Here is a 26146-nt window from a genome sequence, read left to right as displayed (position 1 = left end):
AGGAGTTGGAGGGAGGCAGCAAATGAGGCCACATGGGTAAGAAAGACAGGGAGAGAGAGAAGTATCAATGCCTTTTGTAGTGATAGCATCTCTGGGCTTAGATCCAAAGTCCAGGATTCTGGTTTGAATGAACAATCATTTATCACGAAACCTATCTAAGTAACACTTCAGATCAACTCTTTAGAGACGGATTTCTTTTTTCTTTCTTTAAAAAACAAACAAACAAACAAACAAACTAGAAAGAGGGTCACGTCACGCTCTGTAACCTAGGCTGGAGTGCAGTAGTCAACCATAGCTCACTGCAGCTTCAAACTCCTGGGCTCAAACAATCTTCCCACTTCAGCCTCCCGAGTAGCTGGGACTACAGGCACACGCCACCATGTCCAGAAAATTTTTTGGTTGGGAGCGGTGGCTCACACATGTAATCCCAGCACTTTGGGAAGCCGAGGTGGGTAGATCACAAGGTCAGGAGTTTGAGATCAGCCTGACCAACATGGTGAAACCCCGTTTCTACTAAAAATACAAAAATTAGCCAGGTGTGGTGGCTCACGCCTGTAATCTCAGCTACTCAGGAGGCTGAGGCAGGAGAACCACTTTAACCTGGGAGGCGGAGGTTGCAGTGAGCTGAGATTGCGCCACTGCCCTCCAGCCTGGGTGACAAAGCAAGACTCCATCTCAAAAATAAATAAATAAATAAATAAATAAAAATTTTCTTTTTCTTTTTTTTGGATAGACAGTGTCTCCCTATATTGCCCAGACTGGTCTAAACCCCTAGTCTCAAGTGATCCTCCCACCTCAGCCTCCCAAGTGCTGGGATTACAAGTGTGAGCCACTGAGCCGGACTTTGGAGAATGATTTCTGACTAAGGGAGTCACAAATCTTTTCCTGAAATTATATCACTATCAGGGCTAAAATTCCTGAGCTGACTTCTGAATCACAAAATAATGATTTCCTCCTCCAGCTAATGTATCAAGCAGAGGAATAGTTAAGCAACTCTCTCTACCTGGAATTTAGAATCATGATGACTTGAGGAATTAAACTTATTGTAAAAGCACTTCCATAAAAGCAGGCTGGCAAGCAACCTGCACAGGCTTCCAGACAGAAAACGCCGTGCTCCGTAAGCTCAGAGGACAGGAATGCAGCCTCCAGTCCTGATGGAGGGACTGGGGCACTTCCGCCTTGCACATAAGGCTGCTCAAACACAGAGAATTTGCACTTGAAACCTTAGGAAGGCGAAGAGATTATGTTTTTCAGGCTAATATGGACTCTGTCCATTCCTGAGACAGAAAATTATCAAATGAGGGGCAGGTGCAGTAGCTCACGCCTGTAATCCCAGAGTTTCGGGAGGCTGTGGCAGGACCACTTTAAGGCCAGCTCAAGACCAGCCCAGATAAAGTAGCAAGACCTCACCTCTTAAAAAATTTTATTAGATGAGCATGGTGGCATGCACCTAGAGTCCCAGCTACTCAGGAGGCTGAGGCAGGAGGATCACAAAAAAGGAAACTATCAAATTAAAAAATAAATGAGGAAAAGCACAGGTGGAGCCCCAGACTGTACTGACAAAAATGATAAATCGTGGTGGCCAGAAAGGAGAGGGCTTTCTTCAGTCTCCAGTGTTATTCCAAGGGTGTCCCCTCCCACTGTTCCACCAGCTTGAGTGGTCCTCAAGCCCATGGTATCGCGTTGCTGCGGGAGAGGACAGCGAAGGTGGGGGGCATTACAGCACTCACGCAGCATGTTTCTGGTGCAGGGGTGTCTTGTCCCGGTGCAGTGGTGTGGTGACCACCACCTTCTGGCTACACACTGGGGTGGATGTCAGCGAGGGGCTCTCCAGCTCCAATGTGTCCTGTTTGTTCCAGAAGTTCAGAAACTGCCGAAGAAGAGAGAGGGAACAAGACAAAATGATCACCTGCATGTGGATTCCTGAGACCTCAGGGGGTCATGGGTAGAGATCCTTGAGCTCCTCCCCCAAAACATCTGCTCTCTGATACTGAGGTCCCCTCCTGACCATCATACACCAGAGAATAAGGACTGGGACAGATCGATACCAGGAGCCTACCAAGCAGGGTCACACAGGCCTTTGGGGTTCCGTTACCCTAATCCTAGCTTTTGCCATCTCTACTCGAGTGCCACGACACAGTTAAGGCACAGGAAGCCAACTGCGGGAGAGCGGCTCCTTCTCAGAAGAAATAAAACTAGCTCTGAACTGACCTGTGAAGGCGCAAGGCATGTGACAGTTGTAGTGATCCTGGGGGTGGGGGGTTATCATTTAGAAGGCACCTTCTCTTGCCAGTGCTAAGCACTTCACACAAATAACTTAGTTTCCACAAATCCTGAGACATAGGCACTATGACTATCTCCCTTTTACAGGTAAGAGAACCAAAGCTTAGAGAAGTTTTGAGTCTTGCACTGAATGCTAGAGGTGAGACTCAAATCTAGACCTAAGTCAGCATCCATTCTTTGAAGCACCACCCTCTCTTCCCTCCCTGCCCTGAAGATGCTGTAATAGAGAGCCATCTGCAACCCTCAGGGTCACCACTCTAAATGGGGTCTCTGGCGTAGGGCAGCCACCACGCTCCATCATCCTGAGCTGCCCAAATAGTAGCTCAGGGACCCGCTGCCTTCCTTCTCCAGCCAGCAGCCCTCACTTGCAGGCATGTTACAGGCTGACCTGTGTCTCCCTCAAATTTACATCCTCAAGTCCCAACTCTCAGCACCTCAGAATGGGACTGTATTAATACTTGGAGATGGCCGGGCGCGGTGGCTCAAGCCTGTAATCCCAGCACTTTGGGAGGCCGAGACGGGTGGATCACGAGGTCAGGAGATCGAGACCATCCTGGCTAACACGGTGAAACCCCGTCTCTACTAAAAAATACCAAAAAAACTAGCCGGGCGAGGTGGCGGGCGCCTGTAGTCCCAGCTACTCGGGAGGCTGAGGCAGGAGAATGGCGTAAATCCGGGAGGCGGAGCTTGCAGTGAGCTGAGATCCGGCCACTGCACTCCAGCCTGGGCCACAGCGAAACTCCGTCTCAAAAAAAAAATAAAAAAATAAAAAATAAAAAAAAAATAAAAAAAAAAAAAAAATACTTGGAGGTAAGGCCTTTAAAGTGGTTAGTTAGGCCAGGCGCGGTGGCTCACGCCTGTAATCCCAGCACTGTGGGAGGCAGAGGCGGGTGGATCACCTGAGGTCAGGCATTCGAGACCAGCCTGGCCAACATGGTGAAACTCCGACTCTACTAAAAATACAAAAATTGGCCAGGCGCGGTGGCTCAAGCCTGTAATCCCAGCACTTTGGGAGGCCGAGACGGGTGGATCACGAGGTCAGGAGATCGAGACCATCCTGGCTAACACGGTGAAACCCCGTCTTTACTAAAAAATACAAAAAACTAGCCGGGCGATGTGGCGGGCGCCTGTAGTCCCAGCTACTTGGGAGGCTGAGGCAGGAGAATGGCGTAAACCCGGGAGGCGGAGCTTGCAGTAAGCCGAGATCGCGCCACTGCACTCCAGCCTGGGCGACAGAGCGAGACTCCGTCTCAAAAAAAAAAAAAAATACAAAAATTAGCCAGACATGGTGGTGGGCCCCTGTAATCCCAGCTACTCGAGAGGCTGAAGCAGGAGAATTGCTTGAATCCAGGAGGCACAGGTTGCAGTGAGCTGAGACGGCACTACTGTACCCTGGACAACAGAGCAAGACTCCGTCTCAAAAAAATAAATAAATAAATAAAGTGGTAAGTTATAGTCTGGTCAACATGGTGAAACTTCATGGTGGCAGGCACCTGTAATCCCAGCTACTTGGGAGGCTGAGGTGGGAGAACTGTTTGAACCTGGGAGGTACAGGCTGCAATGAGCTGAGATCATGCCACTGCACTCCAGCCTGAGCAACGGAGCAAGACTACATCTCAAAAAATAAAAATTAAAAATAAAGTGGTAAGTTAAAATAAAGTCAGTAGAGGCTGGGCACAGCGGCTCAGGCCTGTAATCCTAGCACTTTGGGAGGCCAAGGCGGGTGGATCACTTAAGGTCAGGAGTTTGAGACCAGTCTGGCCAACATGGTGAAACCCCATCTCTACTAAAACAACAACAACAACAAATAGCTGGGCATGGTAGCTCATGCCTGTAATCCCAGCTACTCAGGAGCCTGCGGCAGGAAAATTGCTTGAACCTGGGAGGTGGAGGTTGCAGTGAGCTGTGATCATGCCACTGCACTCCAGCCTCCGGCCTGGACAACAGAACAAGACTCCATCTCAAAAAATAAAAATAAAGAAATAAAGTCATTAGAGTGGGCCTTAATCCAATAACTGGTATCCTTATAAGATTATAAATAAGAGGTTTTGAAAGAAAACATAACAGATTAGGACACAGGCGACCACGTGAAGACACAGGAGGAGCCAGCATCTACAAGCCAAGGAGAGAGGCCTCAGAAGAAACCAATGATGCTCAATTTCTGTTGTCGAATCCACCGAGTCTGTGGCACTCTGTTAAGCAGCCAGAGCAAACCGACACGGGGTCTCTCTCAAAATGCCACTAGCCATCCTGACCCATGATGACAGGGTCGCCTCCTGCACTGGGCCACCTCAAGGCCTCGCTCTCACCCACAGCCTCAAGGGAAGAACAGACCTAATGACAGCCAAAGCCCAAGGTTATACCTAGGCCCACCAAGGCCCTGCGCCACCCCCCACCACTCCACACATCCTCTCTGCCCTTCCTTTTCTGTGCCTTTGGTCAAGGTGCTCAAGGAGAAACAGCCCAGATACCTCTCTGCAGAAGGCCAGGTGCCCCCCATGACCTCTGTCTCGGAGAGACCCTGGCATCCATCCTGGCTCCCGAAGCTGTGTGTGTTACTAAAAGGCACCCAGGGGCAACACCCAGGACAGTGAGTTCTCAGTGACTTCACAATTGCTATCACATGGCACTTCCCACACTCTATTCTGGTTCATTACAAGCTCATCCCCAGCACTGGCTATCCCAGCTCTTCCCAGCACGGGGCAGGGCCAGTCAGTGCTGGGGACAACCCATCATCTTCATCTTTGCTCCCCAGTGCTGGCAAGTCTGCTGCGAAATAGGTTCCACAAATGGAATGAACAAACATGATAGTTCTCTTCCTCTCCTTCATTACCCAGCTACCAGCATCCTCCTCCTCCTCCTCCTCCTCCTCCTCCTCCTCCTCCTCCTGGCAGTCTTCCTGGACTTGCCCAGACTAGATACACATATGCAGCACCATAAGCCTTCTCCTTCATCCTGATTATCACATTTTCTGGGTCTTTTTCAGTTAACTGGTCTTCCTACCAGAGAGTAAGCTGCATGAGGACAGAGCCAGGTCTGGGTTTGCTCACCTTTGCCCCAGCACTGAACACTAGGTGTCTATACCAACCCAGTAAGGTGCCACAGTGGGGTCCACGCACCTGGGAGGGCGAGAAGGGCAGGGTCTTAACAGGTGTGCTCTTGGGCGTGAGGCTGTTACAGGAATCCAGGAAGGACAGACTGGTGCTATTCTCAGTGACAGGGGACAGTGCCACACGCCTCTTCCTCTGCCGCTTGAGCACTGAGGGCGGCGTGCCAACGCCAGAGCCCCCAACTTCAGTGCTGGGGGAAATGGGGATCAGCTCCCCCCGGCTGCTCCGGCTCAGGTCTGAGATGGTGTGGCCATCCAGGCGGTACTCGGTCACGCTGGGCACTGGGGCAGCAGGCTGGCGGGGTGGCAGGACCTGCTGCTGCTGTGACGCTTGCAGCTGCACTAGGCTGTTGTTGATACTGTCCTCTGCAGATGGCTCCTCAGGGAGGTCAAATTTACTCAGGTCACACCAAGCATCGGGGTCCTGCCCAGGGAGGGAAGTTAGGAATTGCAATTACTATGCTCTTAATACAAGAGGACTTGTTCATTAAAGGAAATATGTAAGTGTCAAGTATAATCCCACAGCCCAGGATCAATCATTATTTCATGCATTTCCTCAAAGTTTTCTATGATTATACATCTATATTTTCATAGATTCTTTTTTCCTTTAAAGAGACAAGGTCTCACTCTGTTGCCCACGCTGGAGTATAGTAGCACAATCACAGCTCACTGCAGGCTTCAACTCCTGGGTTCAAGCGATCCTCCTGCCTCAGCCTCCCAAGTAGCTGGGACTACAGGCATGTACCACCATTCTTGGCTGATTTTTTATCTTTCTTTTTTTTTTGAGACAGAGTCTCACTCTGTTGCCCAGGCTGTGGTGCAGTGGTGCAGCGGTGCAATCTCGGCTCAATGCAACCTTTGCCGCGGCCTCCTGAGTAGCTGGGACTACTGGCATGTGCCATCACACCCAGCTAATTTTTGTACTTTTAGTAGAAACAGGGTTTCACCATATTAGCCAGGCTGGTCTCGAACTCCTGACCTCAGGTGATCTGACAGTCCCGGCCTCCCCAAGTGCTGGGATGACAGGTGTGAGCCACTGCACCCAGTTTCAGCTAATTTTTTAAAAGACTTTTTACAGAGACTGTGTTTCACTACATTACCCAGGCTGGTCTCAAATTCCTGGGCTCATGTGATCCTCTCACCTCAGCCTCCCAAAGTGCTGGGATTATAGGCATGAACCACAGTACCCAGCCCGCAGATATTTTTATAGAATGAAATATAGAGCAATGAATGGGATGTCACTCATCATTGATGCCTCCTTGGGGCAGCTCACAAAAGTTGTTTCCAATCCGCACAATTCTGCTAGGGAAGCATTACTTTCCCTTTCATACCAAGGAAGCTGAGCTGAGGGAATTTGGTCTTCCCGAAGTTACTCAGCTTCTAGAAAAAGCCTGTGAGTCACTATAGGTTTTCCCTCCTTTACCCAGTAAATCACAGCACAACCAAAAGGGTTCTGGTCTTAGGGTTCTGGCCTCTGAGGGGACCCAGATGCTAATGCTGAGTTCTGGTTCCCAGGACTTGCAGGAGCCTGGGGCAATTCACTCCTAAGGATAGAGGCCAGCTGGGGGCAGGACCGACCTCAGGCCCACACCCCAACCTCAGGGAGGCCCCAGCACTGACAGTGTCTAGTAGACCAGAAGTACATCCTACAAGGACCACTCAAGTGGACAGCGCAAAGGAGGGAAGACAGGATTTCCACATATGCAGTAACTCCCCCAACAGGCACTGAAGGTCATCGTGGAAAGAGCCTGAACTCTGAGCCGGATGGACAGCAGGGCCTGACTCCTGTTCCTGGAGGTCACCAGCTATGTGAAACTGGCCAAGTCTCTCCCAACCTCTCTGAGTGTGGGGTGCTCTCACTGTTGATGAGTCCAGCACCCACCTCACAGGTTGTTAAAGACCAAATAAAGCCGGGCGCGGTGGCTCACGCCTGTAATCCCAGCACTTTGGGAGGCCGAGGAGGGCGGATCACGAGGTCAGGAGATTGAGACCATCCTGGCTAACACGGTGAAACCCCGTCTCTACTAAAAAATACAAAAAATTAGCCGGGCGTGGTGGCGGGCGCCTGTAGTCCCAGCTACTTGGGACGATGAGGCAGGAGAATGGCGTGAACCCAGGAGGCGGAGCTTGCAGTGAGCTGAGATCACACCACTGCACCCTAGCCTGGGTGACACAGCAAGGCTCCATCTCAAAAATAAAAAGACCAACGAAGAGCCCACACATTAGGTAGCAAGTGATGGGCCTGGCAAACGGCAAGCACTCAAATCTTAGGTACTGTAATTACTCACTAAGCACCGGCTCTGGCAATCAGTAGGTGCTCAATACAGGCGAGCTGTGCCTGCAAGCAAAAGAAAACAGAACGGTCTAGGGTAAAGGGAGGTGATGCTGTGGTATAAACAGTGTGCCAGGCATGGAGGGGCCGAATCTCCTCTCAACACTCCCCTCAGAGCTCAGGCGAGGGATGGTGCCGGTGCCCAGTGCTTGCTTCAGAGCTGTGCTGAGAATCCATGAATGTGCTAGTGCCTCTCAGACTCCTCTGACAATCCCTGGAGGTGGGGGCACCACAGACAGGGCCTATAGCTGGGTCCAGTCCCAGCCACTGGGGTCAAGAGATGAGACCTAGAATGAAAGAGGGCCTAAGTAGCTGGTCCTCCAACCCTTCATCAAGTAGTAGCAGGAGCATAGCATGGCAGTCAAGACCACCAAGTGTACTTGCTGTGCAACCATGGGTATACTACTTGACCTCTCTGAGCCTCAGTCTCACCTACAAAACAGAAATGACACACCTCACAGGATAACACGAAGACTGTATGTTAAGCTCAGGCCCTGGCAGTTAGATGTTCTCGCATGGAAGACACCCGAGTGGGAAGGCAAACACGGACGCCCATACTGGACTCCACACCCCAGTGACCAGGCCTCTGGTCTTTCACCTCCCAAAACCCGCTCTACACTGCAGGCGTGGCTGATGCAGTCAGAAGCTAGGGTGTCACACCAAGAAGCCCTCCTCAAAGGACACAACCCCAGAGCCGACACAGTAACCACAACACAGGCTGCTCAATGGCTGTCCCACCCTGAGTAACCAGAACCCACTTCATTCCAAGACCAGCACCAAGCCTTGGCACTTCCTGGGCTCCTCTTCAGGGAGACCCAACCATGTGTGATGCCACAAATACCACGCTGTCCTGTGCTGTCACCTGCAATCAACCTTTAGGACTCAGTGCAGTGCCACCTCCTCTGGGCAGCCTTCCCACCACGCCCTGTGCCATACATAGAGGTCAGATGCCACCACAAATTCCTGCTGCACACACCAGGAGTTCCCCAAAGACAGGGACTGCATGGTGATGACCCTGGTGTCCCCAGCCCTTTGGTTAGGGCTGGGCACTCAGAATCAAGTCAGTAACTGTTAGCAAGGAGATGGAATGAGCAAAAGGATGTGGGCCCACCAGAGAAGCACTTCCTGCTAGGGGTGTTCTGTGCCCACTGTGAAATGTTGTGACCAACATACCGACTCGATCAAGTCCAGGGCTTCAGAGAGGCTAGAACCCACGGCAGGGATGAGGAGGTTGGCTGCCTCCACCACCCACTTGTAGGGCAGACTTATTTCCGGCGGGGAGCCTTCCTGGTCCTCACGCTTCGGAAATTCCTCCAAGGGCTCTGGTGTTCGTACTGCGTCCAGATCTGTAGGGATGGGCTCCTGCTCCTTTGAAGTGGCGGCTGCTGCAGGTTCCTCCTCACTACTTTCCTCCTCCTTTATGGTAGGAGGGACAGAGGGCCAGTTGGTCAGAAGACTTCCCTGAAAGACACAAGAGTACACCATTTGGATTTTGCTGAGATATAGACTCTATAGTAATTTCTAGCTAAAACACACAACCTGAATCTAGGAAGGAAACTCTGATGAACCCAAATAGAGAAACATTCTACAAAATAATTAGCCATACCATATACTTCAAAAATGTCAATATCATGATACTAAGAAAGGCGGACTAAAGGGATAGGACAACTAAATGCAATGTCTGGTCCTAGACTGCATCGTGGGCAGGGAAAAATGGAATATAAACTGTTGATAAACATCCTGAATTAAGCTTAAATTCCCTGGATTGAATATAACTTTACTGTGGTTATGTAAGCAAATGGCCTTATTCTTAGGAATCTATGCTACATAACGTAACTCTCAAATGGCTCAGATGAAAGTACTAGTACACAGAGATTGGGTGCAGTGGCTCACGCCTGTAATCCCAGCACTTTGGGAGGCCAAGGTGGGTGGATCACCTGAGGTCAAGAGTTTGAGATCAGCCTGGCCAACATGGTGAAACCCTGTCTCTACTAAAAATACAAAAAAAATTAGCCAGGCGTGGTGGCACGCACCTGTAATCCCAGCTACTCGGAGGCTGAGGCAGGAGAATCACTTGAACCTGGGAGGCGGAGGTTGCAGTGAGCTGAGATCGTGCCATTGCACTCCAGCCTAGGTAACAAGAGCAAAACTCCATCTCAAAAAATTAAAAATTTAATTTTTAAAGCTTAAATAAACATTAAAAATTAAAGGACCAGGTACAGTGGCTTATACCTGTAACCCTAGCACTTTGGGAGGCTGAGGCAAGTGGATCCCTTGAGCTCATGAGCTCAAGGTTGCAATGGGCTATGATCACGCCACTGCCCTCCAGCTTGGGCAACACAACAAGAGTCTAATAAAAAAAACAAAGGGTGGGGGAGGGGGCTGGGTGCGGTGGCTCACACCCATAATCCCAGAACTCTGAAAGGCTCAGGCAAGAGGATCCCTTGAGTTCAAGAGTTCAAGGTTGCAGTGAGCTATGATCACGCCACTGCACTACAGCCTGGGGTACAGAGCAAGACCCTGTCTCATTTAAAAAGAAAAAAAAAGGCCGAGCATGGTGGCTCACACCTGTAATCCCAACACTTCAGGAGACCGAGACGGGCGGATCATAAGGTCAAGAGATCAAGACCATCCTGGCTAACATGGTGAAACCCTGTCTCTAAAAATACAAAAAATTAGCTGGGTGTGGTGGCACATGCCTGTAGTCCTAGCTACTCGGGAGGCTGAGGCAGGAGAATCACTTGAACCCAGGAGGCGAAGGTTGCAGTGAGCCGCGATTGCACCACTGCATTTCACCCTGGGCAACAGAGTGAGATTCCATCTCCAAAAAAAAAAAAAAAACCGCTGGGTGTGGTAGCTCACGCCTATAATCCCAGCACTTTGGGAGGCCACGGCAGACAGATCCCTTGAGCCCAGGAGTTCGAGACCAGCCTGGGCAACACAGGGAAACCCCATCTCTATAAAACAAACGAACAATAAAAAAGTGAATTTTACTGTATGTAAATTATACCTTTATAAAATAAATAAAAAAGCTACCAAACTGGGAAAAAATAGTTACTACATGATAAAGGAGTAACATCCTTAATATACAAATAAAATGTACAAATCAATAACAAGACCAAAAAAGGCAACCAAGCCAAATAACAAACTAGGGGTAATTTGTTACTCAACCTCATTAATAGTAAATGAAATGAAAACCAAAACAATGAATCAAAACATCACGTTGTACACCATAAATATATGTAATTTTTTTGTTGTTTTTTGAGACAGTCTTGTTGTCACCCAGGCTGGTGTGCAGAGGCACACTTTCAGCTCACTGCAACCTCTGCCTCCCAAGTTCAAGTCATTCTCATGCCTCAGCCTCCTGAGCAGCTGGGACTACAGGAGTACACCACCACACCCGGTTAATTTTTTATATTTTTAGTAGAGATGGGGTTTCACCACATTGACCAGGCTGGTCTCAAACTCCTAGCCTCAAGTGATCCGCCCACTTCAGCCTCCCAAAGTGCTGAGAATATAGGCATGAGCAACCGCACCTGGTCAATATATGCAATTTGTTTGTCAATTATATCTTAATAAAGCTGGAAAAAAAAAAAACCATCAACTCCAAAGTAATTCAGTCAAAATAAGAATATGATAATGCATCTGTTGCTCATTAAAACTGGCGAAGATTTTTTTTATATAACCATAGCCGGTATTGACAATGAGGCTGGAAACAAGCAGTCCCATATACTGCTGATAGCAGAATTCAACAGTACAATCCCTTTGGCAGCAATTCAGCAACGATTATGAAAACTTCAAATGTCCACACTATTTTACCCAACCATTCCACATCTATAAAGTCAACCGGCCGGGCACAGTGGCTCACACCTGTAATCCCAGCACTTTGGGAGGCTGAGGCGGGCGGATCACGAGGTCAAGAGATGGAGACCATCCTGGCCAACATGGTGAAACCCCTCTCTCTACTAAAAAACACAAAAATTAGCTGGGCGTGTGGTGCATGCCTGTAATCCCAGCTACTTGGGAGGCTGAGGCAGCAGAATGACTTGAACTCAGGAGACGGAGGTTACAGCGAGCTGAAATCATGCCACTGCACTCTAGCCTGGCGACAGAGCAAGACTCTGTCTTTAAAAAAAAAAAAAAAAAAACATAGTTCAGCAAATGTACAAAGAAACTGAACGATGATGTTCATTATAGCATTGATGAAAAATAGTTACAGATGTTCGTCAATATAACGGTTAAATAAGATAGGGCAAATTCAGGAATGTTGAAGATCTGAATACACATAACAACATGGAAAGATACATTAACTAGAAAAATAAAGTTGTAAAACAGTAAGATATCATCTAATTTTAGGCCCAGCGCTGTGGCTCACGCCTGTAATCCCAGTAGTTTGGGAGGTCAAGGCAGGCAGATCACCTGAGGTCAGGAGTTTGAGACCAGCCTGACCAACCTGGAGACACCCCAATTAGCCAGGTGTGGTGGCACATGCTTATAATCCCAGCCACTCAACAGGTTGAGGCAGGAGAATCGCTTGAAACCGGGAGGCGGAGGTTGGGGTGAGCCAAGATCACGCCATTGCACTCCAGCCTGGGCAATAAGAGCAAAACTCCGTCTCAAAAAAAAAAAAAAAAAATTGAGATGAGCGGGCTCAGCCTTCTACATTGCCTAATTCTATAAAGTTGTTAAGTTTCTGCAATGATCACGCATTACTTCTGAAGCAGAGGAACCAATTTTACAATGGCAAGCACTGACCAATGAGTGAGGGAAGTTGGGGGTGGTCCCTACATGAATTAACAAGCAAAATTCTTCTGGCAGCAATCTAACAAAATGTATTAAGAGGTTTTTGTTCTTTTTTTTTTTTTTTTTTTTTTTAAAGATAGAGTCTTGCTGTTACCCAGGCTGGAGTGCAGTGGTGTGAACTCTGCTCACTGCAACCTCCGCCACGCCAGTTCAACTGATTCTCAATTATTGTGCCTCAGCCTCCTGAGTAGCTGGGATTACAAGCCTGTGCCACCATACCCCCCCTCGGCCTCCCAAAGTGCGAGATTACAGGAGTAAGCCACGATGCCTGGCCTGTTTGCTTTTTCAAAGACAGAGTCTCACTCTGTTGAAATCCTGGGCTCAAGTGAACTTCCTGCCCCAGGCTCCAAGTAGCTGGAACTACAGGTGTGTGCCACCGCACACAGCGTTTTTTTTTTTTTTTATAGAGACAGAGCCTCCCTATGTTGCCCAGGCTGCTCACGAACTCCTGGCCTCAAGGAATCCTCCCACCTTGGCCTCACAAAGTGCTGGGATTACAGGAATGAGCTACCATACTCAGCCAAAAGGGTTCCCCCCACCACCAAATATATCTGTCCATCTCTAGAAATTTCTCAAGAACTAGCTGCAAAAAGAAGCAGTGATTTTGTTATTTTATCTCTAATAACAAAAAAACAGTATATCCTTATCTTCATCAGTAAGAAACTAGTTAAATAAATAGCACAACAGAAAGAAGACACTGGAGAGAAACGGGTAACGCTGAAAGCAAAACAGGCCAGGTACAGTGGCTCATGCCTGCAATTTCATCACTTTGAGAGGCCGAGGAGGGTGGATCACCAAAGGTCAGGAGTTCGAGAGCAGCCTGGCCAACAGGGCAAAACTCCACCTCTACTAAAAATACAAAAATTTGCCAGGCGTGGTGGCGAATGCCTATAATCCCAGCTTCCCAGCTGCTCAGGAGGCTGAAGCAGGAGAATCACTTGAACTTGGGAGGTGGAGGTTGCAGCAAGCAGAGATGGCACCACTGCATTCCAGCCTGGGCAAGAGCAAGACTGTCTCAAACAAAACAAAACAAAAAACCCAAAAACTGACCTCTTTTGCTCAGGGTCATGGTCTAGGGCTTGGTCCCAGCCCAGCACAGCCAGCACTCCAGACACTCAAAGTGTCAGGGGACAAAAGTCAAGTCAATAACGGGCTTTCAGCACAGTAGAGTTTTTAGAGATTAAAGATCTGTTCACTGTGTCCTATGCTGAAAGTCTTCTATGAGTCAGCTGATGCCCACTGTTTCTCTTTGTGGAACAGAGACCTTTCCTTCAATCAGAAGTAAAAGACTGAAAGCATACTACTTAGATGTACAAGAAATTGTCAGAAGTAGACTCCTCTGGTTAAGAGATGCACAGGGAGTTGAAACTAGAAAAAGAAGTCATTTTACTTTTCATTTTATACCTTTCTCTACCATTTGAAAGTTACCCCATAGGTGCGTTCGTATTGGGAAATCGAGAGATATTCTCTAAAATTGAAAAATCAAGAAATAGAGACAAAAACATAATATATCGCTCTAGCAGGGCATTGTGGAAGAATTGTAGCTGTCAGCAAGTTACCTCTACCCAGTAAGAAGAGGGAAAAAGACTTTTTAAAATTATTAAATAGTTCATACCATGACAGAAAAGATTAGAAAATAACAGAGGACAACTGTGTTACCTACCACATATCCAGCATCATCAAATCTTAATGTTTTGTCATGCTTGCTTCAAATTTTTATTTTATTTAGGCTGGGCGCAGTGGCTCACACTTGTAATCCCAGCACTTTGGGAGGCTGAGGCGGGCGGATCACGAGGTCAGGAGATTGAGACCATCCTGGCCAACATGGTGAAACCCCGTCTCTCCTAAAAATACAAAAAATTAGGCGGGCATGGTGGCAGGTGCCTGTAGTCCCGGCTACTTGGGAGGCTGAGGAAGGAGAATGGCGTGAACCCACAAGGTAGAGCTTGCAGTGAGCCAAGATCACGACACTGCATTCCAGTCTGGGCAACACAGTGAGACTCTGTCTCAAAAAAAACAAAACAAAGCCCCAGCTACTTGGGAGGCTGAGGCAGGAGAATGGAGAATGGTGTGAACCTGGGAGACGGAGCTTGCAGTGAGCCGAGATCGCACCACTGCACTCTAGCCTGGGCAACAGAGCGAGACTTCGTCTCAAAAAAAATAAATAAATTTTATTTATAAATAAAAGCTGGAATGAAGTGGCAGGATCTCGACTCATTGTAACCTCCACCTCCCAGGCTCAGGTAATGCTCCCACTTCAGCCTCCCAAGTTCACACAATCATGCACAGCTAACTTTTTCTCACTTTTTTAGGAATGGGGTTTCGCCATGTTGCCAAGGCTGGTCTTAAACTCCAGGACTCAAGAGATCCATACGCCTTGGCCTCCCAAAGTGCTGGGATTACAGATGTCAGCCACCACGCCCTGCCCAAATTTCTATTTTGAAAAATAACCTTTACAGTTTAAAAATATAAATAAAAACTTTGCTCTGGTGTATAGGACAGTGGATATTAACATAAGTATACACTGATTCCATTTTTAAAACTGCAAATGTAGCTGGGGCACAGTGGCTCACGTCTGTAATGCCAGCACTTTGGGAGGCTGAGGTGGATGGATCATTTGAGGACAGAAGTTTGAGACCAGATCGACCAACATGGTGAGACCCTGTCTCTAATACAAAAATCAGCCGGGCATGGTGGTGCGCACCTGTAATCCCAGTTACTGAGGATGCTGAGTTAGCAGAATCTAGCAGAATCGCTTGAACCTGGAAGGCGGAGGTTGCAGTGAGCTATCACATCACTGAACTCCAGCCTGAGTGACAGAGTGAGACTCCATCTCAAAAAAATAAATAAAAACTGCAAATGTAGTGCCAGGCATGGTGGCTCACATCTGTAATCCCAACACCTTGGGAGGCCAAGGGAGGTGGATCTCTTCAGGCTAGGAATTCAAAACCAGCCTGGCCAACACGGTGAAACCCCATCTCTATTAAAAATACAAAAATTAGCCAGGCATGGTGGTGCATGCCTGTAATCTCAGTTACGCAGGTTGCTGAGGCATGAGATCACTTGATCCCAGGAGACAGAGGTTGCAGTGAGCCAAGATCACACTCTGCACTCCAGCCTGGGCATCAGAGCAAGACTCTGTCTCAAAAAGAAAAAAAAACCGCCTGCAAATGTAATATGATATGATTTTAATTGTTAATTTCTACAAAAGTCAAAATTATAGAGACAGAAAACAGATCACAGTGTAAGGAGCTAAGGACCGAAAAAAAGGCTGAGAAAAGGAGCACAGGGGAATTCTGGGGTGATGGGACTGTTCTATACCTTGATTGGGGCAGTGGTTACATGGCTGTATGCTTTGTCATAACTCAAAACTGTATATTAGAGTATATAAATTACAACTCAATACATTTTTAAATTTTTTTTAATTAAAAAGATAGACACAGAGTTTCACCATGTTGCCTGAACCGGCCTCCAACTCCTGGGCTCAAGTAATCCGCCCTCCTCAGCCTCTCAACTTGCTGGGATTACAGGTGTGAGCCAACGCACCCAGTCACATCTGATTTCTTTTTTGAATTGCAGACATGCTTTCAGTTTTAAAAAATTAAAATAAGCAAAAGGTAAGAAGGCGGCCACCAGCAAGCAGACAAGTGCCAGTTATGTGCAGAAGTGTCACAAGGCCCCAGAAGCACATGGCCCACTTTTAGACTCTGTGGCAAAAACTGACCAATGGCTGTGGACAAGGTGTTCAATGAGATAGTGTCAGATGAATGTGAAATCAAACCAAGCCGAAGGCTGAGCAGCTGTCTCACCTGGCCTTCCGTGGGCTGGGCACTCTGGAGGCCGTCCTTGTCCTCGAGCTCCAGCAGCAAGTACACCGGGGGCTTGCAGTCTTTGGACTCACTCAGGAAGCCTCCTGTGTCCACCTTCCTTTTAATGGTGGAGTTCCAGTGATTCTTCACAGCATTGTCTGTCCTGCAGGGGGCAGCAGGGGGCCTTTGAACCCCAGTTCTGTGGGTGAGGTGCCACCAGGCACATGTTCACTAACCTCCCTAAGCCAAGTTCCTGCTCCTGTAAATGAATCTTCCACTGGGTGAACTCTAAGGTCTCTTTCAGCTCCAAGATGAAGTCTCACGAGTCTCTAGCCCTAATAATTTACAGTGCATTTCCACAGAGCTCTGTGAAATAAGCAACTGAATCATTCAGGCTATGGTAAAAATTATAAAACGATATCAGCTACTGTCAGGTTCAGGTTAAAAAAAAAACAATTTTTTTTTTTTTAAATTCACTGCAAGCTCTGCCTCCCAGGTTCACACCATTCTCCTGCCTCAGCCTCCCGAGTAGCTGGGACTACAGAAGCCCACCACCATGCCCGGCTAATTTTTTGTATTTTTAGTAGAGATGGGGTTTCACTGTGTTAGCCAGGATGGTCTCAATCTCCTGACTTCGTGATCCACCCACCTTGGCCTCCCAAAGTGCTGGGATTACAAGCGTGAGCCACCGTGCCCGGACAAAAAAATGTTTTAATTAAAAAAAAATAATGGCCGAGCACGGTGGCTCACCAGGCCTGTGATTTTTGTAAAAATACAAAATTAGCTAGGCATGGTAGCACATACCTGTAATCCCAGCTACTTGGGAGGCTGAGGCAGGAGAATCGCTTGAACCCAGGAAGCGGAGGTTGTGGTGAGCCAAGACCGTGCCATTGCACTCCAGCCTGGGAACAAAAGTCAAACTCCATCTCAAAAAAAAAAAAAGAAAGAAAGGAAAAAATATATATATATAAATATATATATAATAAAATATATATATTAAAAATATATATATATAAAAATACCAGGAACAGTGGCTCACGTCTGTAATCCCAGCACTTTGGGAGGTGCTGGGCGTGGTGCCGGGCACCTGTAATCCTAGCTACTTGGAAGGCTGAAGCATGAGAATCGCTTAAGCCCGGGAGGCAGACATTGCAATGAGCCGAGATTGCACCACTGCACTACAGCCTGGGCAACACAGTGAGACTCCATCTCAAAAATAAATTTTAAAAAATAAAAATGTAAAAAGAAAATTAAAATTTTTTTTTAAATTATAAAACTAAAAATATGTGCTTGGAACTCTCACCCTCTTCCCTGCCCACTTCGAATGTATAGAAACCATAAGCAAACACTGCTCATTTCCATTGAGTCTCACGCTGACCTCAGATGCAAGCCCTGTTCACCTCCCACAGACTGGTAAGTGGCCAAAGAGGGCAGAAGCCCCACTACTGTTCACCTCCCTGAGCCTTGGTTTCTTTATCTGGAAAGTCAGAAGACTACGTCATACTCCGTCATTCACTGAAGATTCAGGGAGGAGACATATCTACAGTAGAACAGTAGCATAAAGCACAGAGTAGGTTAGTAAAGAAACATGTAGTAATAAAGGCATAGAGTAATACAGAAGGATGGGGTAGTACCACAAAAGTGTACAGAAGTATAGTGGTGAGAAGCAAGCGGCAAGTCAGGCGCAGTGGCTCACGCCTATAATCCCAGCACTTTGGGAGGATGAGGCAGGTGGATCACCTAAGGTTAGGAGTTCGAAACCAGCCTGGCCAACATGGTGAAATCCCATCTCTACTAAAAATGCAAAGGTACTATGCTTACACACAGTAGACACTACCTTCTTTGGAGTGCCAAGCAGAATGCTCTTCCCTTGAAAAGTGAACAGAGGCTGGGCGCGGTGGCTCACGCCTGTAATCCCAGCACTTTGGGAGGCCGAGACGGGCGGATCACAAGGTCAGAAGATCGAGACCATCCTGGCTAACACAGTGAAACCCCGTCTCTACTAAAAATACAGAAAGTTAGCTGGGCGTGGTAGCGGGCACCTGTAGTCCCAGCTACTCGGGAGGCTGAGGCAGGAGAATGGTGTGAACCTAGGAGGCGGAGCTTGCAGTGAGCCGAGATCACACCACTGCATTCCAGCCTGGGTGACAGAGCAAGACTCTGTCTCAAAAAAGAAAGAAAAGTGAACAGAAAGTAACAGCTTGACTGAGCACCCAGTCTAAGAGGATATCCTCGGATCATTTGCACTCTAAGCCCTCAGGGACACAATGTTCACCGGGCAAAGGTGTGGGTAAGGGGTGCTCCTGGTGCTTTGCCCAGATCCTCTGTCCCTACAGTGCATCCAATCCCCCAGCTGACGGACATGCTGCCAACAGCTTCTACTATGACTTTATCTGCTTAACAGACCTTGGAAGCAGATCACCTGAGGTCATGAGTTCAAGACCAGCCTGGCCAACATGGTGAAACCCCGTCTCTACTAAAAATATAAAAATTAGCCAGGCGTGGTGGTGCATGCCTGTAATCCCAGCTACTCGGGAGGCTGAGGCAGGAGAATCGCTTGAACCTGGGAGGCAGAGGTTGCAGTGAGCTGAGATCGTGCCACTGCACTCCAGCCTAGCAACAGAGCAAGACTCCCTCTCAAAAAAAAAAGAAAAAAAAAAAAAAAAACAGCCCTTGGAAGGCACAACCAAAGGTGCCCCAGGAGTTCCCCAACCCATGTACACGTGTGCCCTCCTCATACGTACATGCCTTGCATGTATACACGTGAATACACACACCACTTGGCCTTATAGCAGGCCAAAGCTGGATTTTCCAGACCCCACCTCTTGCTTGGCCCTTTCCCTACTTTTCTCTACTCTTCCCCTCACAGGTGAATACCTTTCCAAGGGATCCCATGTACCTGAAACTCTGAGTCACAGGTTCTGCTTCCAGGGAACCTGACCCAAAACACCTCCCCAGCCCCTCCCACTCCCCAAGACCAGAGTCTGGAGTGCCCCAAGCTGTAGTGAGACTCATTCTTTTGCTCACATATAAAAAGCACCCACTGTGTGCCAGGCATTATTGTAGGCACTGGGGATCCATCGGTAAATAAGACAGGTGGCTGCCACTGACAGTTGAATCTAGCAGGGGCGATGAATGTTATCTCCAGCTAAAACTGGGGTACACACTACTCCACAGACAGGTGTGGGCACAACACAGAAGTCGCTGGGGACCAACCACAGTCTGGGAGAACAGATAAAACTTCTCTGAAGAAATAGCGCCCCCACTGAGAACTGAAGGATAAGAACACATTAGCTACATATAATAGGCACAAGCGGGAGTGCACTGCAGGCCGACAGAGTAGCACTAGGAGCTGTCAGAAGACCTCAGGGTTCGAGGGACTGAAAGGAGGCAAAGCAGCTAAAACCAAGTGAGCACAAGTGACAGTGGATCAAAGTGGGGCTGGGGGCAGCTGTGAGCCAAAAATGCCATGTGGGGAAAGAAGCCAAAGTTTCCAACCCAAGTGTAAGGGGAAGCCCCAGAAAGATGACACATTCAGGTTTGAGCTTTGAAAAGGGATCATTTCAGACTTTGGGGAAAACACACAATCTGGCATTTTCTCTCCCTGCCAGGACCACACTGCCATGACAATAAAAAGAATTCAAAATAAAGCAAGGCAAAAATTCACAAGGACAAAGAGAAACAGGTAGAAGACAGCCACTAGTAAGAGATTTTTTACAAGTTTTCAGAAGATGGAAAACAGGGGAACAATATCCAGCTTAGGGCCAGGTGCGGTGGCTCACACCTGTAATCCCAGCACTTTGGGAGGCCCAAAGCAGGCAGATCACCTGAGGTCAGGAGCTTGAGATTAGCCTAGCCAAGATGGTGAAACTCCGTCTCTACTACAAATACAAAAATTAGTCAGGTGTGGTGGTGGGCGCCTGTAATCCCAACTACTCAGGAGACTGAGGCAGGAAAATCACTTGAACCTGGGAGGCAGAGGTTGTAGTGAGCCAAGATCATGCCACTGCACTCCAGCCTGGGCGATAAGAGCGAAACTCGGTCAAAAAAAAAACAAACAAACACCAAAAAAAAAAATAATATTGACAGAGAAGTAAGCTATTGAAACCACAAAATAAGAATAGGGTGTCAGGCCAGGTGTGGTGGCTCATGCCTATAATCCCAGCACTTTGGGACCAGTCTGGGCAACACAGGGAGATCCTGCCCCTACAAAAAATTTTAAAACTAGCTGGGTATGCTGGTATGTGCTTGTAGTCCCGGGTCCTTGGGAGGCTGAGGCAGAAGGATTGCTTGAGCTCAGGAGATTGAGGCTGCAATGAGCCATACACCTGTACTCCAGCTTGGGTGACAGAGTGAGAACCCTGTTTCAAAAAGAGACTGGGCATAGTGGCTCATGCCTGTAATCCCAACAATTTGGGAGGTTGAGGTGGGCAGGAGGTCAGGAGTTTGAGACCAGCCTGGCCACCAGAGTGAAACTCTGTCTCTACTAAAAATACAAAAATTAGGCAGGCATGGTGGTGCACACCTGTAGTCCCAGTTACTTGGGAGGCTGAACCAGGAGAATCATTTCAACCTGGGAGGCAGAGTTTGCAGTGAGCCTGGAGCACGCCACTGCACTCCAGCTTGGGTGACAGAGTGAGATGGAAAAAAAAAAAAAAGGAAAGAAAGGAAAAAAAAAAACCAGCCCTTGGAAGGCATAACCAAAGATGCCCCAGGAGTTCCCTGACCCATGTACACATGCGCCCTCCTCACATGTACATGCACTGCATGTATACATGTGAATACACACACCCCTTGGCCTTATAGCAGGCCAAAGCTGGATTTTCCAAGACCCCATCCCTTGCTCGGCCCTTTCCCTACTTTTCTCCACTCCTCCCCTCACAGGTGAAAACTTTTCCAAGAGATCCCATGTACCTGAAACTCTGAGGCTGGGTGTTAGAGTGACAGAAAAGGAAGGAGCCCTTAGAAAGTAAAATTTTTAGTGAAAGTAACTTCAAAATAAGGGTTAGAAGATAAGAAATCTCCCAGAAAAGGAAGCAAAAGAGATGAAAAACAGGAGAAAAGATCATGGAATGCTTTCAACATTTAGGGGAAAAAAAATTTTTTTTTTTTTTTTGGAGACAGTCTCGCTCTGTCACCCAGGCTGGAATGCAGTGATGTGATCTCGGCTCACTGCAACCTCCGCCTCCCAGGTTCAAGCAATTCTCCTGCCTCAGTCTCCCAAGTAGCTGGGATTACAGGCCCACCACCACACCCAGCTAATTTTTTGTATTTTTAGTACAGATGAGGCTTCACCATGTTGGCCAGGCTGGTCTCAAACTCCTGACCTCAAGTGATCCACCTGCCTCAGCCACCCAAAGTGCTGGGATTACAAGAATGAGCCACCATGCCCAACCATGAACATTATTATTTTAATAACTATAATACATTATTGGAGCAATAGGGACATATGGGGAGTGGGAAAGCCTAAGAAAGCTAATCTCCCACAGCAGAGGATCAATATGTAAAATGGCACATCATTTACAGAGATAGTGATAAAGAACTCAAAAAGATGAGTCTGTTTTAGTAGAGTGAGTTAACAGAGTGGTGACAAAGACTGATGTTTTTCATTACAAACCTTTTAAGAAAAAAAAAACCTTTTAGCAGATTATAGTACTACCTGATTTTTGACTTTTTTTTTCTTTCTTTTTTTGAGACAGAGTCTGGCTCTGTCGCCCAGGCTGGAGTAGTGGCGCGATCTCAGCTCACTGCAAGCTCCGCCTCCTGGGTTCACACCATTCTCCTGCCTCAGCCTCCCAAGTAGCTGGGACTACAGCCGCCCGCCACCACACCCAGTTAATTTTTTGTGTTTTTTAGTAGAGACAGGGTTTCACTATGTTAGCCAGGATGGTCTCGATCCCCTGACCTCATGACCCACCCGCCTCAGCCTCCCCAAAGTGCTGGGATTACAGGTGTGAGCCACCGCGCCCGGCCTGACCATTTTCTTCTTAAAGAAAGCCCATCTACCCCACATCTCAAGCCTATTCTGTGTTAGAAGAAACTGAAGTCGAAGAGAAGAGGCTAACCAAGAAGACACAGTGAGCTGGGAACTGGATGAGAACTAGACTCCAGGGTTCCCACTTTCTTGTTGAGGCCTCCCTTAACACCATCTGTTCTTTTAAGCTGACAGAAGACAGGGCCTTCCTGGGGAACCACCCTTCCTCCTGACTATGCATGCCTCTGGGAGTCCTGAAGCCGAGGCTGGGTGTTAGAGAACAAGAGCATAGGACCACAGTACCCACCAAGGAACCCTCCTCCATCAGAAGGAGGGTTGGGCCTGGCCTCCCGGGAACCTGCCCCAACCCCCAAGAAGACAGCTTACCTCCCTGGCAACATCTTGGCGATCTCGGCCCAGCGGTTGCCTAGCACCTTGTGGGCCTCGCAGATGATGCGGTCCTCCTCCTCGGTCCAGCAAGACTTCTTCACCTCAGGGTTGAGGTGGTTATGCCAGCGTTCACGGCACTGCTTCCCCAGCCGGCCCTTCAGGTGCTTGGCGATCAGTGTCCACTGCTTTGTGCCGTACTTCTTAACCAGCTCGATGACCTTGGAGAAAAGCCTCTGGGTAGCCAGTTGCACCGGCCCCTCCCTCGCCCTTCACATCCACAGCCCTGGGAGGTGCCACCTACCATATCCCCTCAGGCAACACTGAGCAGGTGGCAGGGGATGCCACCCAGTGTGACTCTGTGTAGCCCACAGGTCCTACCTGAGGATCTGACCACATCCCTCTCATTTATTGCCTGAAATAAATCTAGGTCAAGAATGCCAGAGACTCTTTCTAGGGCAGAGATCAAGCAGGGGTAAACAAAGGCACCTGAGTCCTGCTTCCCTCTTCAGGGCTCAACCCAATAAGCTAAGTATAAAAGAGCAGAGGGATGAGGAGGAACAACCACAGGGGTCCAAACTAAAGGTGGGAAATAGACTTTCCCACCCTGGCCATGCCCCAGGCTGCCATAAGACCTCCCAGCACTTCTGTGGAAATTGGGAGGGCACAGGCTGAGCCGTGGTAGCAGGCATGGCGGGCTGACCTAGCCGGACCTGAGCCCCACCTGCCCTCAGTCAGGCTTCCTAGCTCAGGACACAAACCACAACATACTCAGCCACAAGAGCCAGGCCAGGCCCCACCTATACAACAGACACACATGATCTCGTGCGCACAGAGGCCACAGGAAACTGGGAAGAGTGGATGCTTCTTTTGGCAAAGATTTTGGTGAATAAATATTTGACTTCATTTCCTTATTGTTTAAATTTTTATAGCAACCACATATTACTTTGTTTTTAAAGATTTTACGTTTTTACTTTTTTTTTTTTTAATTTTTTGAGATGAAGTTTTGCTCTTGTTGCCCAGGCTGGAATGCAATGGCACAATCTTGGCTCACCACAACTTCCACCTCCCAGGTTCAAGCGATTCTCCTGCCTCAGCCTTCCAAGTAGCTGGGATTACAGGCATGCGCCACCACACCTGGCTAATTTTGTACTTTTAGTAGAGACGGGGTCTCTCCATGTCGATCAGGCTGGTCTTGAACTCCCGACCTGAGGTGATCGCCTGACTCAGCCTCCCAACGTGCTGGGATTATAGGCATGAGCCATCGTGCCCAGCCCAATTTTATGTTTTTACTTTTTTAAAGACAGGGTCTCACTGGTGTGCAGGGGGGCGATCTCAGCTCGCTGCAACCTCCACATCCCAGGTTCAAGCGATTCTCCAGCCTCAGCCTCCCAAGTAGCTGGGATTCAGGTACACCACCACACCTTGCTAATTTGTGTATTTTTTGGTAGATGAGGTTTCATCACATTGGCCAGGCTGTTCTCAGACTCCTGACCTCAAGTTATCCACCCACCTCAGCCTCCCAAAGTGCTGAGATTACAGGTGTGAGTTACCACACCCAGCCAAAAAAGTATCTTCAAACTAAATTTTATTTTATTCTTAAGAGACAAGGTCTCAGGCCGGGCCCAGTGGCTGATGCCTGTAATCCCAGCACTTTGGGAGGTCAAGGCGGGTGGATCACCTGAGGTCAGGAGTTTGACACCAGCCTGACCAACATGGCAAAACCCCCTCTCTACTAAAAATGCAAAAATCACCCAGACATGGTGGCGTGCACCTGTAATCTCATCTGCTTAGGAGGCTGAGGCAGGAGAATTGCTTGTACCTGGGAGGCAGAGGTTGCAGTGAGCCGAGATCATGCCATTGCACTCCAGCCTGGGCAACAAGAGCTAAACTCTACCTCAAAAATAAATAAATAAATAAACTTAATTTCATTCTTTTTCCTTTTCAAGACAGAGTTTCACTCTTACAGCCCAGGCTGGAGTACAATGGCGTGATTTCGGCTCACTGCAACCTCCGCCTCCCCAGTTCAGGTGATTCTCCTGTCTCAGCCTCCCAAGCAGCTGGGATTACAGACATGTGTTATCACACCAGGCTCATTTTTGCATTTTTAGTAGAGACACGGTTTCGCCATGTTGGTCAGGCTGGTCTCGAACTCCTGACATCAGGTGATCCACCCACCCCAGCCTCCCAAAATGCTGAGATTACAGGCGTGAGCCACCACACCCAGGCTTTTTTTTTTTTTTTTTGAGGCAGGGTCTCACTGTGTCACCCAAGGTAGAATGCAGTAGTGTGATCATAGCTCACTGCAGCCTTGAACTCCTGGGCTCAAACGATCCTCCCAACTCAGCCTTCCATCTATAGGCACTCTACCACCACACCGAGTTAATTAAAATTAATTTTAAAGTGAAGTGCCAGCCATGGCTCATGACTATAATCCCAGAACTTTGGGAGGCCAACGTGAGAAGATAGCTTGAGCCCTGTAGTTCAAGACCAGCCTGGAAAACATAGGAAGACCCTGTCTCTATAAATTAAAAAAAAAAAAAACAAAGGCCGGGCGCAGTGGCTCACGCTTGCAATCCCAAAACTTTGGGAGGCCAAGGTGGGTGGATCACAAGGTCAGGAGTTCAAGACCAGTCAGGCCAACGTGGTGAAACCCCATCTCTACTAAAAATACAAAAATTAGCCAGGAGTGGTGGTGGGAGCCTGTAATCCCAGCTCCTCGGGAGACTGAGGCAGAGAATTGCTTGGAGCCGGGAGGTGGAGGCTGCAGTAAGCTAAGATGGTGCCATTGCACTCCAGCCTGGGCAACAGAGCAAGACTCAGTCTCAAAAAATAGAAAAAGAGAAAGACCAGGAATAGTGGCTCATACCTATAATCCCAGCACTTTGGGAGGCTGACATGGGAGGATCATTTGAGCCCAGAAGTTCAACCAGCCTGGGCAGCATAGCAAGACACTGTCTCTACAAAAATTTTTCAAGATTAGCCAGACATGGTGGCACATGTAGTACCAGCTACTTTGAAAGCTGAGGTGGGAGGATTGCTTGGGCCTGGGAGGTTGAGACTACAATGAGCCGTGACTGTGCCACTGTACTCCAGCCTGGATGACAGAGCGAACCTCTGCCTCAATCAATCAATCAAAAAAATTAGCCAATGCTCTCCAGCCAGTGCAACAGAGTAAGACTTGTCTCAAAAAAAATTAATTTAAAAATATCTGGTTCCAGGCCAGGCGCGGTGGCTCACACCTGTAATTCTAGCACTTTGGGAGGCCGAGGTGGGTGGGTCACGAGGTCAGGATTTTGAGAGCAGCCTGGCCAACATGGTGAAACCCCATCTCTACTAAAAATAACACAAAAATTAACCAGGCGTGGTGGCAGGTGCCTGTAATCCCAGCTAATCAGGAGGCTGAGGCGGAAGAATTGCTTGAACCCAGGAGGTGGAGGATGCAGTGA

At 48.2% G+C, this 26146-nt stretch overlaps 1 protein-coding gene across 2 annotated transcripts in view; it reads right to left on the bottom strand.

Annotated features, from left to right (window-relative positions):
• MYBL2 (MYB proto-oncogene like 2) overlaps positions 1-26146 on the bottom strand; it is a 52112-nt gene that overhangs the window by 9082 nt on the left and 16884 nt on the right. The window contains exons 5-9 of one of the 2 annotated variants that reach the window (XM_023227929.1): positions 22698-22918; positions 16337-16520; positions 8898-9185; positions 5403-5816; positions 1731-1870 (exon numbers count right to left, since the gene is read on the bottom strand). In XM_023227929.1, coding sequence (XP_023083697.1) covers positions 1731-1870; positions 5403-5816; positions 8898-9185; positions 16337-16520; positions 22698-22918 — 1247 coding nt within the window. The remainder of the gene's footprint in view (positions 1-1730; positions 1871-5402; positions 5817-8897; positions 9186-16336; positions 16521-22697; positions 22919-26146) is intronic. The other variant, XM_023227930.1, reaches the window with a different exon arrangement.

This window comes from Piliocolobus tephrosceles, chromosome 20, assembly GCF_002776525.5.
Source record: "Piliocolobus tephrosceles isolate RC106 chromosome 20, ASM277652v3, whole genome shotgun sequence".
NCBI lineage: Eukaryota > Metazoa > Chordata > Mammalia > Primates > Cercopithecidae > Piliocolobus > Piliocolobus tephrosceles.
Note: the sequence above shows the minus strand (reverse complement) of the source record. Positions and strands in the feature narration are given on the sequence as shown.